This window comes from Dermacentor andersoni, chromosome 2, assembly GCF_023375885.2.
Source record: "Dermacentor andersoni chromosome 2, qqDerAnde1_hic_scaffold, whole genome shotgun sequence".
NCBI lineage: Eukaryota > Metazoa > Arthropoda > Arachnida > Ixodida > Ixodidae > Dermacentor > Dermacentor andersoni.
In genome coordinates this window covers 172,846,674-172,862,590 of record NC_092815.1, presented here as the reverse complement: position 1 = coordinate 172,862,590, position 15,917 = coordinate 172,846,674, and the positions used below count along the sequence as shown (strand labels likewise).

General features: G+C 46.1%; 1 protein-coding gene across 1 annotated transcript in view; it reads left to right on the top strand.

Annotated features, from left to right (window-relative positions):
- LOC126540436 (diuretic hormone receptor-like) overlaps positions 1-15,917 on the top strand; it is a 194,299-nt gene that overhangs the window by 136,977 nt on the left and 41,405 nt on the right. Inside the window, exons 5-6 of the mRNA XM_050187252.2 lie at positions 14,215-14,315; positions 15,337-15,422. Of these exons, the coding sequence (XP_050043209.1) occupies positions 14,215-14,315; positions 15,337-15,422 (187 nt within the window). The remainder of the gene's footprint in view (positions 1-14,214; positions 14,316-15,336; positions 15,423-15,917) is intronic.

Here is a 15,917-nt window from a genome sequence, read left to right as displayed (position 1 = left end):
GCAGAAAGGAAGATCACAAATGAAGAATGACATCCGTGCTTGCGTGGTACGAAGCATATACATAGATGCAATAGATTGTGTGAAATCAGGTACGAGTAAATTAGATCGTGAAGGACTACACCGCCGTGGACGAGACGAAATTTGAAATAGGGGCTAGTAAAGCGTTTTCCTGTCGCAGGCTTCTTTTACGCTTTGCATGGAACTTACATATTTATTCATGAGGATAGTAATCGTGTTTATCATAGGTAATACGCTGGCCGATTCACATGTAAATTGACATTTCATACCTAGTAGTTTTTATAGGTACAGAGCTTATAGAGGAAGTTATAATCTGTGCGATTGTGAAAGCTTTTGATTATTTGCTTTTCTTTTTCGATAACTACTTTTTGATTGTTTAGCTTTTTTAGGTGTGTATGTGTCTAGCCAAAACTTCTGGATAACGGCCTTTTCAGCAGCCAAACATTGTATATTGTTGCACTTAATAAGCAACGAACAAAAAAGATTTGTGAATAGAATGCTAAAAGTTTGTTAGAGAAGAATGAAAAGTTGAATTTTCACAAACCATACCCCAACTTGTGTTTTTCTTTTAATAGTTTATATTCCTTTCAAAAATTACTGTATAGCCTTCAAAAATTTGGCAATAATCTTCCATTGCAAGAAAAAGAATGTTAAAATTACGTGACGTTCCTCCGAGTCAAACCTCAACACCGTGGAAGAGTCATTCATCGAGGTGCATAAATGCGACAAGAGATCAAACTCGAGCAAAGACGAGATCCGCACGTCGCATCACGGCATTTTGTTGGAACGCGGTAAAAGCATCAGGTCTCGTGGGAACAGTCTGACGAGGAAGCAATACCTGGGACCTCTAGGATAAGATTAGGCAAGCATGTCGGCAGCAGCCCTTTATTAGACGCTCTGTTACGCAGCTGCCACGCCTCGACACAGGCGAGGAAGTGTTATTAGGCCATTTATCACCCTGCAGGCTTCGTACCTTGAGCAAGGGCAGGGCATATATTAACGCGAAAGTGAGACAAATGGAGCAGATAGCGATCGGACTAATTCCTTCCGTTTAGCTTTTTCTTTTCCTTATTTTTTGTTCGCTCGCTCGGTAACAAAGTTGTGCTCTTTCGTTCACCTACGTGTAACTTGTAAACACGCTTGTTATCAGTGAGTCTGTGGAGCGTGTCGATGTGTGGTTTTGCATATTGCCGAACGAGTCGTTGCCGAGGGCGACTCGTCCGCCCAATTTTCCCGTCTTTTGGTAGTAAAAGGGAAATAACGAGGTCAAATCAGAAAAGAGGACGTCACGTTAACATGCATGTACTAGCTTGTCCACGTTTGTGCATGACTAACACGAGAGATAGGCTGTAGACAGTTTTAGTGTAGCACAAAATGCTCGCGTTAGCGTTAGCGTGCGTCGCAACGCTAACGTTAGGAAAGGCTGCCATACGTGGCACACACTAATCTTTTAGAATAGCGGAACGCAGCAAAACGCTAACGCAAGCACCTACGGCGCCGTCTAGATGTAAAAAGATAAACACACAAAGTACTGGCAACTTAAAGCCATGAGAAATATAGAGCTAATCTAATGCCGAAACCGCACGTGCCTCACTAAGTCAACCGGGTGAGCGAAAAAAAGCGAAAAAAAAAAGGCTTTGGCGCCATCTGGACGCGGCTGCAGCAAACATGAGCAAACTCTCTCGTTATGCCTACTTAGCCGCTAATTGAGAACGTATCCCAAAAACAACGCTCGTTTGTGCCCCAGTACGCCGCTGTCGGAGCGTGAATTAGTGAAGAACGATAGAGTCTAAAAGGGCATGCCAGCGGCTAGATAGGTGCGAACTGGGCGGCTAGAAGTGACGTCATGTTGCCTCTACGTAAAACTCCGCTTGCGTGAGCGTTGAACACTAAATCACGAAAATAGCGTACGTAAGCAAGAGCTCCAGCACCGTTTACGTACAGCACATGCGCAGTGCGGTGCAGGTAATGCTAACGCTAACTCATTGAGTTTGCTTCTATGCGCGATACTAAGAATGTCTATTGTCACGTAAAGCGTTTACTATATATCTTCTGGCGAGTGCTGCATGCTGAGGTCGTTGCGCAGTAAATTCGCCTTCGGCCCACATAGTGAGCCGTTGGCGAGTAGTACATAAAGCCGGTCTGCAAAAGAAAAGGTGCGGATATTCTCAGTACCGAAAGGCGCATATACTGTCTTTGTTTGGTTTGCAATGTTCCCGCAAAAAAAAAAAAATCTCGAAAGAAATTTAGCTGCAACAATATGAAATCATGATTGTTTTTCTGAAGAGTGTAGCCGCCGTGGCTTCTCAAGTGACGTGCACTTGTTGCGCCATGCCAGTATTCATGGTGAAGGTTCTTCCCAAAAAGCTCTGTTGCACTAGAAAAATGCTCATTCATATTGACTTTAGACTCCCCCCCCCCCCCCCCCCCCCGATAACTATATAAAACACAAAAGCGATAAAGAAGAAACAACAATGTTGCATCTTTATAACTGATGCGATTTTAAGATAACGCAGCTCGATTGTCGGGCCTGTAATATGGTAAATGAATATATGCTTGAGATGACTGATTTTTACTCCGTTCCCAGGCTTGACGATCTTGGCTGCACATGCCTGTGGTGCGAAAATAGGGCGTGCTTATTAATACTGAACCACTACGTGCAAGGTCCTCCTGTCTTCCTCCTATCTTCCTCCTATTTGCGTCATTCTATTTCACGCCATTCTGGAAACACCATGTGCTCCTGCTTCCTTTGTTTTTAGTGTATTATTCATCTGAAGTCACCTTTAATAGTGTTTAGGACCTTTGCGACCGAGTGGCTGTACACGCTATGTCTAGCCTATTTGTCGATAATCGACATCGGCTATCCATCAGTGTCATCCTTTCCATTTTTTTAGCTCGTGCTTGGCGCCTCTTTATGGCTGATGGGCTGGTAAACCTCAACTTTCTCGCACAAACACACCAGCCGTATTATCCCTTATATTCTTCGAAAATTTCAAATTTGTGGTATGATCAGTTCTTTTAGGCCATTGGGCAACGTTCACACGCGGTTCGTAAAATACTCCTCCAACGCCGCGCAATATTTGAAGATGCAGAAACGGAGAGTTTAGCCATTTTCATTCGTACCTGTAAATAATGCTCTCACTTCAAGATTGGTCGGCACTTCACCCATAATACGCCCTCAATTCACTTTACACAAAAACTCGGTGAAATACCTAGTTCTCCCTGGACAGCAGCAAACTTTCACATAAAGCGTTTTCGAGCGCTTCTAGTCGGACTGATTCCTTCGAAATGAAAGCGGAAAGCGAGTCGTCGGCACTACTAAACCAATCATCCTGTCCTGATTTCTCTGCTCTCTGTAGTTTATATACGGCGGCCGAGGGTCGCGACCTCGACTCGACGGGGCGAAAGCACAAATGCGCCGCCGTCGGCCGCGCACGCAAGGCAGGGACGTGCGGCATTGCATTCTGTGCGGCGTCTGCCCGTGCAACGATTCACAAGAGGCCAGCTTCAGCGCTGTAGAGCAGACCACTTGTTTACGGGCAAATGCGAATGGCCTACACTTAGGCGGGGCATGAGAACATGCCATATGTTTTTTTTTTCATTGAGCATAAAAGAAGAAGACACGTGCCTAAGATCGGCATATAATGGAACTGTAGGTCACAGCTTTCCTCCGAATCGTATGGGTTCGCGAGAAAAGAAGAAAGGTTTCCATTCGTACGTTCATCCGTGTTTATCGGCGGCGCCAGTAAATCTCGGCCAGGGCTGTGTTCTGGGTCGTGTCCCTGAACGCTGAACGCACCGTAGTCGGCAGCCGGCAGTGATATTCTTGCCATGCCCGAGCACCCGAGAAAAGAATGCGTGCAAAAGGCGCTGACAATATCGGCCTCGTGTTCTGTAATCCTCGTTGACCTATTGCGGTGTGAGCTCTACAATTACCTCGCGGTAAGCGCGCCCGCGGCAGTGCCGCTGACTCAAGCGCACGTCGTCGAAAGGGTAATTAAGCACGCCGCCTTTATCGCTCGTTTATCTTCAATGATGCAGCCGTCATGTGTGAATTGGAGTCAAAGGCATGCGGTAGTCAGGGGTCTTTGTTTTGTTTTACTAGGTGGCCTTCGATGCCTCCAGAAAGCCTGTCAGTGCTTTAATTGATCATCTACGAGCGTGATACATCTTCACGATATTATCAGGGTGAAATATTCAAGTCAGTAGCGCTTGCACGGCCGCGCAATCGATCATGTAGACAAAGCCAAGGCAAACTTTATGAAAAATTCGCATCTATATTTTTGTCAAATTAGAATGCCCTCAGTTTCCTTTTTCTATTTCAGAAGACTCGTCTCCGGCACTACTGTTCTGTTTCTGTGAAAGTACAGCGGAAATATAGCTTGGCAAAGCTGCGAAAATTCGCACGCAGCTTACACTATATCAAGGCAGCAGCGTTCAAATATAAACAGTTCTAGCAGGTGTGTTCAATAAAAACTGAAAAAAAATGAAAGTCTTCGGTTTTACAAGGTAAAACCAGGATGTGATTATGAAGCACGCCGTAGTGGAGGACTGCCAAATAATTTTGACCACCTGGCTTCTTTGAAGTGCACCCAATGCACGGGTACATGGGTGCTTTTGCATTCCGCCCCCATGGAAAGGCGGCCGCCACGGCCGGCATTCGATGGCGTGCCCTCAGGCTTAGCAGCGCAACGTCAAAACCACTATGCCACCACGGCGGGTCCGTGGTCAATATAAACGATACTAACGTTGAGTAACATGTGCATCCTGAGTTTCACGATCACCTGTATAGAATTCTAGAAGGGCTTCAAGTGGAACTAAATAGCTGAATAGCCAAACTTCAATAAATATGTACCGACATTAACCCCACTGCTGCTCAGCCAAATTGAGATATAGAGACCGACCCACAACAGGTATAGCATAGCCTATAGAGAGATGGCTTGATTGCGCATAGCGTCAAAAAACAGCGCAGTGATGCTGCTGTTCAGCTGGTTTCGTAAATACTAGCGCCTGAATTTATTGAACATAAAGTTGCACGGTGGATTTATATTTTCACGTTTTACATCGCTCTCCCCTTGCCGACGTTCCTCGCCTGCTTCAGCCTGGCCTGTAATCGTAGCTGTTATACTTATTACGTGGCTAGGAGCTTCATCAGTCCGGTCGTGCTACCGCAAGCATGAACAGTGGCTGAAATATTTGAATGGCTCCAGACCGCGATAAAAGAAGCTTGTCCTAATCGCTCTAGCCAAGTTTCACGGCACACGTAAGATTACGCAATTTTTCGTTCGCTGGAAGCATGCTGGTCCAAGTCCATTGGAAGGTCTTGAACAATGTGTTGCGAAGCATTGGACGTGAGCACATTAGAGTGTAAGTTCCTTCAAATGTTTGATTACTCACAGTTCATTTGATTTTCTCGTATTAGTTGTTCGATTACATTTTCGAGCAGGTAAGGAAAATCATAACGAAGTTATACTTCCCAGTACCAAATGCGGAAACATATTATTCAGCAACTATGTCCCGGAAAAAAAAATGGAATGATGACGTAACTTGACGGTGAGCGATGTGTGAGTGAGGCATACAGTGAATGAGTGGCCTAGAGTTTTGGGCTAGCCTGACCTAGACGGGCTTGCCAAATCGCCTGGTACTGCTTTGGTTTTGCAAGTGAAAATGAAGGCACAAACGCAAAATTTAATCCGCAACAAACTTTCAGAGTAGCTACATGAAGACATTGCAAGCCTCGGAACGCCATATTGGTTCGTAGATCGACAACGTAGTTCTAAAGAAACATTTCCAAATATAATTGTTTATGACTGCCGGCTATCAGCAGTAACAAATTCGAATTTCGCTTTAAAGCCATCGCACACAAGGGAGGCGAAATCTTCTGCCCTGCGAGCAAAACAAGCGAAATAACTATTTGGGCGTGCACAATCCTACAAAAAAGGCACGTCTTTGACACGTTAAAGCGCCAACAGCTGCTATTGCTGAAGCTCTTAAAAAAGAACAATGTGCTCAAAGTGGAGCCTAGCAATTACTCCCTATCCTCAAATTTATCTTCAGACTGATGACAGTCTCGAAAAGCGACACTAAAGAAATAATATCGTAATGTAAGCAGATTTGGATTCTGGTGTAGTTTATCCGTCTTGTATACAAACTGACCATCAGTAGTACAGATGGTAATGTTAATGACAGCACAAAACTTACATCTCCAATCAGCAAGAAACCACTTATGCAGATTGCAACACATATATTACAATTAATGGGAAGCGAAGCTTCGCATGATTGAAGCAATTAAGTAAATGCGAGACAACAACCAAATGCAATGCGTACAATCGTATCTATTTTAACACTGTGCAATGTCTCACCTCATGCAATGCTTATGGTCGTGCAGTGCAAGAATCACAAATTGAGTGTCACGTGTTTAATGTAGATGAACGCAAGCTATGCCGAGATGAAGAAGTCAAATTAACAATAAGCGTCTTTTCTGACGTGAGTGGCTTCAGGTCCTCTACAAATGTATCGGCAAAGTGGCGTCGACAGCAGGGCTGAAAGCGCCGGGACTCGCCTCAAGGAAAGGTCGATAGAGTAAAAAGTTTATGCAAATTGAGCCGCAACGGTGATCGATATATTTTTCTAGAAGATAGGAATTTGCCGCTCGTTCCTTTCCTACTGGCGCTAAAGGAGACCAGCCATCTCCGCTGCACGCTTGTGTTCAGGAAGAACTTATTTGAATCTCCACACTTCCCAGTTCCCGCTTGCTGCCCTAATATATACATCACGCAGGTGGCGCGTATTTCCCAACCATTCAAATGTGCACACGGTGATGATCTGAATATTCAGAGGTGCGTCAGCCGCGGTCGCTTGTTCGATACCTGTCTCCGGGATTGTTGTCTGCCTCGAGATGCGGCACAGAAGGTTGATTACACGTCTTATCGCGTACTTCTTACCCGATAGCCGCAGGGCAAACAGTGTGTTTTGAAACTTCTCCACTTTGATGGAATCGGTAAGTCTAGCATTCCTTAAGATAGGAATCAGAGAGATCTTGCGCAACAAACAGGGCGGTCCGGCGTAGATGCCAGACTGAGAAGAACTGTTAGGGCACGTTACATTTCTCCTGCGCACATGATTCCGAAAACAAACCAAACAAAAAAAATCCAGAAAATCAACACACCAGCTAGCTTTATGCAGATGAGTTACCGCGAAATCCCGAACCATTTCTGAACCTTCGTTTCTCCCCTAAACCGCGAGCTGAATTTTTACAGTTGCCCGAGGGAATGGCAGGATCGTAGAGGCACTGAAAGAACACGTACGCTTGCGGATTAATGATTCCGATGTGTGGCTCATGAAAATGTTTCTACAACAGCACTCAAGGCCTGAATGGACCTCTTGACTGTCGGAAAAACATCTCACTTCAGCAACGCTCTCCGGGGCCCCTTCAGCTCCGATCTTGGGGACTACGTTTTGGAGTTTTCGTATTTATTTTGTCATCCAATGATGTGTTTATGACAGCCACTCGTTCACTGAGGAGACAGATGCTGAAGCTACATAACGCTCAACTATTATATGCGGCTTCAGGCACTGCGTATCGGTCGATGAAAAGATGATCGCGGGGATGTTATTAAGAATGAATGAAATAAGACACATATGGTGGTATTACGTATCGAGCGGCACACACTGGCATGACTGTTTTCATTATCTGCGCAGAGTACTTTACAATGACAAATGCTGTTGAGGAATTGCACATGGACTATGCTACTAGGCACGGCCTCACAGGAAGCGCATCGGAGACTTCATGGCACCAAGTGGTCGCAGAGGCAACCCTGGGGATCTTTCTTTATTCGCCTTTATGTTGTATAGAATGGTTATCGCCCCAAAAGCAGGAACTGTAAAGAAGACAAACAATATTTTAAATATATCTATATGTGCCAGCTTACTGGGATCACACTTGTATAGGTGACAACAGCGCCAGGCAAATGACGAAACGTTGAATTCAAAGAGGCTACCACACACAATATTTCGAAACTTTTTGAAATACATTCACTGAATATATTTCATTGAGTTCATGCGGTAAAGCAGTGGATGGCATCATTAAACGCCTTCTAGAATTCCAGGGAATGATAGTTGTCAGGAACGCTCTTGAGATGCTCTTGAGATGGTTGGCCTAGGTGGTCGAGTTTTCCAATGGATCTCTCATTACCTTTTTATGAGATCGTTCTTTGTCTGTACCGGTGATGGCAAAACCGCACTACACTACACGTACCGAGGTGTTCCTCAAGGCGGTGTACTAAGCCCTACCCTATTCAACCTCACACTCATTGGTCTCGTTGATCATCTGCCAGCAGCGATAAAGATATCAATGTACGCCGACGACATATGTATATGGACCTCAGGTGTGACACGTCCTCAGATACGTGAAAGACTTCACAAAGCAGCTACTCTAACAGCTATATACCTCCGCAACAAAGGTCTTGAAATCTCGTCAGACAAATGTGCACTGCTGGCGTTCACTCGCAAACCAATGACACCCTACGTCATATCAATAAATGGCCAGATAATTTCTTATAAGAAGACTCACAAATTTCTTGGCATAATCATTGATAGAGATCTGTCCTGGAGCCCGCACGTGACCTACTTGAAAAAGCGTCTGACAGCAATCTCCCAACTTTTCAAGTTTCTGGGAGGAAAGACTTGGGGAATGTCAGTGCATGCAATGTTGGAATTGTACAGGGCTCTTTTTCTGGGCTTCTTGAGATACAGTTTGCCCTTGCTGACCAACACCTGCCAGACAAATCTTCGTGCTCTACAGGCTATTCAAGCTCGGGCTCTCAGGGTTTGTCTTGGTTTGCCAAAATGCACGTCGACAGCAGCGACTATTGCGATTGCTCGGGACCAACCTATACAAACACACATTGCGGTAGAGGTGTTGAGAGTGCACATTAGGCACGTTGCCCGTGCCTGTTCCCACCATCTGGCAACACTACCGTCAGAAAGGCCGCAGGCAGCATTTTGTACTACGATTTCGAAGCATTATACCTGCCTCCCATCAGGCTTCACCCCCGCAACTAAGCCTTCGATTCCTCCATGGTGCTTGGCTCGACCCGCAGTACACCTCACCGTACCAGGAATCAGGAAAAAATCTGAACTGTCATCACCTGCTCTTAAACAACTAACTCTGCTCCTTTTGCACGAGAGGTACGCCGAACACGTACATATTTATACTGATGGATCGGCAACTCTCCAGTGTTCCTCTGGAGCCGTGGTCTTCCCAGCGAAAGCCACCACCATCAGTTTCAAGACATGTCACCCAACGACACCGATGGCCGCGGAACGTGCAGCCCTTCGCGCTGCACTTCGTCTCGTCAGCCAAGAACAACCTCGAAGATGGTCAAAATTCAGTGACTCGAAGGCTGCACTGCAATCTCTGCTATCGGCCCTGCGGCGCGGACCACACGAACAACTGGTATTTGAGATTAGAGAACTCATTCATACCTTAACTGAGAAAGGACACCACGTGACATTTCAGTGGCTTCCAAGTCACTGCGGAGTCATAGGGAACGAACACGCTGATAACGCTGCTCGGTCGGCTCTTCAAGGGGACGAAGAGGAGCCGATACCGTTATCAAGGACAGATGCCGCTCGAAAACTTCGAATGATCAGCCGTGACATCACGTTCTCCTTGTGGAACGCTGGGAGTTTTCACGACTACCGACTCCACAATCTTGACTCCTCTCTACGCCTTTGTATTCCACCTGGACTCTGCCGTCGCGAAGCTACCCTGCTTTGTCGACTATGGCTAGGGGTGGCTTTCACCAAGTCTTTCGCTTACCGAATTGGATGGGCCGACGACGCCTCGTGTGAGGACTGTGGTGACGAGGAGACTTTTCAACACCTTCTTTGTGACTGTCCTCGATATAATTTACAGAGACAATCACTCGCAACCGCGATAGCGCGCTTTGACCAAAGACCTCTCACAGAGGAACTTATTTTAAAATACCGCCATCATAAGCCTTCGCAGCAGAGGGCGACGAGTGCACTGTTGCGGTTCTTGAGGGCGACAGAATTGGACAGGCGACTGTAGCCGGAACAGATGTTGACAGTGCTTCAAGTGTCACTGTGCTCTGCGATGACAGTATTCGGTGACAGTGACCGATTGTGATTGTGTGTCTATGCTCCTTCCTTTCCTTATCTCTACTTTGTTACCACTTTACCTCCCCCTCCCCTCTCTCCCCAGCGTAGGGTAGCCAACCGGATGGAAGCATAAAAGACTGGACAGGTTACTTTATTAAACAATATTTTCTTTTGTCGCGAAACTGCTCGCACCACCTTGCCAGTTGTTTGATTTCAAGTGAAGTGTGCTATGAATGCAAACCCATGAGGAGACGAGGGAGGGGGGGGGAGGGCACATTCACTAAGCAGTTCGTAATGTAGAGCGTCCTGCAGAAAAAAACAATACGAAGAAAAACTCTGTCATTATAGTGAATGCCGCAGCAGAATTTCATGCGGCAGGAGTCATGAGCGAAACGTTTTCTATGTAAGACAGCCGCTTTTTATCACGACCATCATTTCTCCCTATTTTGACTATATAAGATTGCTAGCTGGGGCCTGTTTAGGTCTTCACCATGTTCACAAGCCTTCGATTTTGCTTTAAATGGTGAATGGCGCGACATTTTCGGCTTCTGGTTGCTTGTTTTTTTGTTAGGCTATAGAGGATATGGTAGCGACAGCTTGTCCCCCCGGAGACAACTAACGATGACCATCACCACAATGACTCGTCAAATCTCGGAGTGGATCGCAAGAAAGGCTTCCATTTAGAATGCAAATAGCGATGATAGCAAATATGTGTAAATCCCTGGCCTGCCTATCTGTGGCGGTGCGCGATAGAGGGCCCGTGAAGTCCTCAATCGAACAGCGTTGCAAACGTTCGACGCTCCCATTGGAGAGCGCTACTCTCCAATGGGAGGTGGGAGGTACGCGCATACTGTGGCCGACATGGTTGCTTCTCGCAATTCGGTGCGGTTGACAGCCGTGTGGCAGTGTGTCTCTTCCATGTGGCCGCATTTGCTGCACTAGTTCCGTTGCGGTACCGTGGGGAGTGCAGCAGAGTGCTGTGCCAATGCAGAAAGTGAAAGTTCGAGGGCACTGGCTGCGCGCACGAGTGCCCCAGGTTTAGTTCGAAAATGAATTTAAAAGTAGAAGCATTGTCTGCTCAGCCCTGGCGGCGCACTGTGTCGCATATGCGGATTCACACAGTAATCACCAGAGGGAACTCTGACGCTAGTGTCTGCGGAAGCTGCAAGCGGGGCGGTTCGGCCACTGTGGAAATGATGGGTATAGTACGTGGATTTGTCTAAACTTTGTCCTTGTGGCTTCGAGCGGTTTCGTGGCATTGTAAATTCATCATTTTCAACAAAGTGCTGCGTTACAAATACTTAAATATTCATCAATAAAATTCTAACGCAGGACCACTAGTACACAAGCCCGACATTGAAACCATCGTGCCACGGACGCATGGAAGTACAAGCGACATAGAATTACCCTTATGGATGTTTCTCGCGGGCAAGTCGGCGCGTTGAGATGCGTGGCGCGTTTCGATTTTGCCACCTCGACAGGCTAAGCCACCGTATTTAGTAGCAATTATGCGTGGTCTCAGAATCTTCTGCATTTAGAAAAAAATATATATATCAATTGGTTTGAAATTCAGGGTAATGAAGGCAGAAAAAGCTTACTAAGGAAAGTGACAAGAACGTCTGAATACAAGAGCACGAAGCTCAAACGAATCCATGCACAAACCGCCACTCCCATGGCGGCTAAATAATCGTAGCGCGAGAGTTGTCCCTGCAGCAATCTTTAGAGGCTACCCTATATGGTGTGGCAGGCTCGTAGCGTCTGCTGGCTCCTACTGCCTGCACAACGCACGACACGCCACAGTTTGCCGTGGGGTGTCCCCTGTGCTGTCGTCGTCACACTGTACTACGGGTACTCTATGATTTCGTGCTGCTCGTTATGATACGAAAAAAAAAATTTTGTTTTCGTGTATGCTGTGCTGAATATTTGGCCTCTGCGTAATCTGGCAGCACATTAGTGCAGGACAGTTGTGAATCATTTTGACCTGATGTTCGCACGTGCCGAAATGGAGGGTATGCTATTTTTGTGATCCTAATTATCGCTGTCGCGAGAGTACTACGTCGTGATAACAGAATTGAGGGCGTGGGCGCTGTACTTTCATCAGAGGACGCATTCCAAGAGAAACACATGCGACCGAAATAAATTTAACGCGTCACGTGACTTCAGTAATCCCGTCCTTACGACAAGTAGGGAATTGAACCTGTACTCATCATTTTTATGTAAGCTATTGGAACTCTTCTAATCAAAGTGGTGCAAATATTTTGAGTCCGCACACCAGTATCCAACTAGCGCTGCGCCATGTAGTCTGCTATACCGAGAACTTGCATGATGCCTGCGCTTTCAATGTAGCGAGCGCGTGGGAACCTTGCACTGGTGCAGAGCTTGCTTTGCACGAAGTCAAAACGAACAGAATGGTGGTGGCGGCACGCGTTGCACTGTAAAATTGAGGACAAAAGTGCTATACTCCCTGAACTAATGCAGGAATGGGAGACGAATTGAAGAGACGAATCATTAAAAATCCCCGATGTTACACAGTGCTCGGCGCTGTGCTAAGCCAAAGCTAACTGCAAATATGACACCGTATTATAAATAATTGCACCTGCCCTCTTTGGTTGATTTATTTGTGAAACAGCTAGAGTTTGTATAGAAAAAGCTAGCAGAGACATTGATGACGACGAAATTAACGAAACGAAGGCTGATTATTGCGTTTCAAGAAATACTTTGAAACGCAATCTTCAGCCTCTGTGGCATTTTTATGCGGCTTCAGATACGCAAGGCTAGCGGTGCTTCTTATGCCAACGGTGAACGCTTGGGGACGCAGAGCAGATGAATATTTCGATTAATTTAAAACGAGAATATTTGTGATGCATTTTGAGTGGATTCGGCTACTCAGTGACGCACTAATCGCTCACCGGTGGCGCAGAAAGGGCCGGGGGCCGCGCGTTCCGAGAATCACGTTTCAATCACTGCTCACTGTACTTGGCATTGCTCAGCACTTGGTGCTTCAGGTGCATGGTGACAAATTTGAGCTCTTCACCAGCGAAGGCGAAGATGCAATGTTCATTGGTGTTTGCAGTGGGGCAGTCCTCTGGCGCCGCGTAGCATGTACTGGACGAATGAATGAACGTTGATGCCACCACTTGCTCATATTCGTACTGTTAATCGATCATCTGTTGAGAATAACAAATGCGCAGGAAGGGCAACCACGGCTATCTATGGTGACGCTATGCGACCACTGTCTCGAACATCGAGGCGAAAGTTTGGCGTTAGCGCTTGAATTCTTATGCAAAAAAAAAATAAGACTAAACCCGTCTAAGAGAGCGTGACCTATCCAGCATGCCGGCTGCAGCATAATTCCACTTGTTGTTGATTCCTATTTATCTACTTTGGTGCTGATAGCTTATGCAACTGGGGTTTAGGTGTTCAAATATCTATTTTCATACGTTTTCACTAGCGTGTCTCAATGCTGCTTCTTATGCGCACGCAGCGATCGCGCGTGGTCTGCGCATTTTGAACACGGCCCTCAACGACGCCATGCGGCTGCTACCCTTGATATAGCCAGTGCGTCGCGCTGAGTCTAGAAGAAATGGTGTCAAATGCAAGGGATATCCGACGCTCCGTACTCAACGGCGCACGGGAGGAAACTTGGAAGCGCTGTTATTCTTTCTGGCTGTCATATAATCTGTATAAATATAGCCCTGGAAAAGGTCGGTTCGCCAACCGAAACTGTTGGATACATAAGGGAAAGATAAGCGCCAAGTTGTGGCGTCTCACACACACACACACACACACACACACACACACACACACACACACACACACACACACACACACACACACACACACACACACACACACACACACACACACACACACACACACACACACACACACACACACACACACACACACACACACATATATATATATATATATATATATATATATTTATTGAGAGGGAATGATTTCACTCCACGTTTTCAGTGATGATGCGAAGCGATGGTGCTGGTTATTTACAGATGAGGAAGACGGCGTCGCTCATATAAATGCTCACAGTAATGTTTTGGATTACAGAAAACGTCACGCGGCAGTGCTGGCAAAATGGATCCTGGGCCCTACGTTCCGACTATTCCAACTGTCGGCCCGTGTTGGAAGGCGCGACGGCTGATACGCAGGTGAGCTGATATTCAGCAGTTCCCTTTCCTGATATTTGGTCGAGATACGACGTTCGAGGCATTTTTGTACTATGAGAAAGTGAACGCCCATAAGAAAAATAAACTGAGTGAGGAGCAGCTTAGCTCGCATTTCCTGAAAATATTATTATGACGGCCCACTTGAATAGGAAGAAGAAAAAAAAAGCACAACTTACAAGACAGTAGAAGAGCATTACAGAAAACAGCAGGGTACCGTAGTAGAAGCGAATTCGGGAACAAACTTGCGGGTCTTGCACCGGCTTTATGCTCAGCCTTTTTGGGAACCGTTGCGCACAAAGCTGTTGAAGATTGCTCAGCAGCACAGACGGAGGAGTGTTCAATGTTTTGTATTGTAGCAAGTACGCTTAGGTTGCACGGAAGTATACAGAGCTGTGGGAGCCTACGCGTACAAGCGCTTTGAAAGTTTAAACGAGAAGTCCCTACAGGAGCCGTGCACGAGGGCCTGGCGCACGTCCTTGCCAGTGCAGGCCACGTGCCACACTTACGCACCTGACGAATAATTTGAGGGCCTTCGCGTGGAGCGGTACAGCACATACAGACGCTTGCGCAGGGTATGACACCCTGAATACAGGTTTACGCGGAGGTCAACATCGTAGGTTACGAACGTAGAAATGGCCCAACCTTGCCGATTATGCGCAATATATATATACCACATCATAGGTCTTATAAGTGTAACGTGCTTGTTATATATATATATATATATTTCGTTGAACAGCTTGGCTGACGTTAGCTGATTACGGTGTTGTAATCTGTTACTATGTACTAAGGCTTTAATGTTCCTCTCTTAGATGTGCCGCTTTGCTGATTGAATATTTCACGCGAGAGAAGCGAGCCAGCATGTGCACTCGGCAAATGAATGACAACCGCCCCTTTAATTGCTTAAAATATGCGGCTCCGATGGTTTCAGTTCTTTGCAAAAAAATGTATGTCGGCGTCGTACTGGTGCTCAACGGCATGTTTTTGCTTTTGTGTTCTTCTTCAGGTTGATGAGACGTTGTTATACTATATCGGCTACGGGCTGTCACTTTGTGCACTTACCCTCGCCCTGTGGATATTCTTCTACTTCAAGTAAGAAGTTTTATACGCATTCTTGAGCTGCTCAAATTTTCCTTCTGAACTTTCAGTATCCTCCTTCGCTCTAAAAAACTCAGGAAGAAAATTCCTAGAGTGACGTCTGTCAAATACCTAGGAGCCCATACTGTCAATCAATGGAGCAATAACAAGCAATTTGCTTTACGCCTAGTAGAGGCAAATTGCTTGAGATCTGTGTTTTTGTAAGACCAAGGATATGTTATGCTTGGTGAATTTCTTGGCGACTCCCTGGTGGTGATGCTCCGTCTGTAGTGCATTGAAGGCGGCCTTAATAAACTTACTTAAAACTAGTCATTATTTTTACTCACTGGGGTGCAGCACTTTTTTGAGCATGGTATATCATGCCTACTAGCTTGAAAACTGCAGCAGGAATGCTTTAAACAAGTTATTCTTCCCTACACCCAGCAGCGACAATTTCGCTAAACGAGCGCGTGGCTTTTGTTTCAAGTCCTCAACACCCCCGCCAGATTT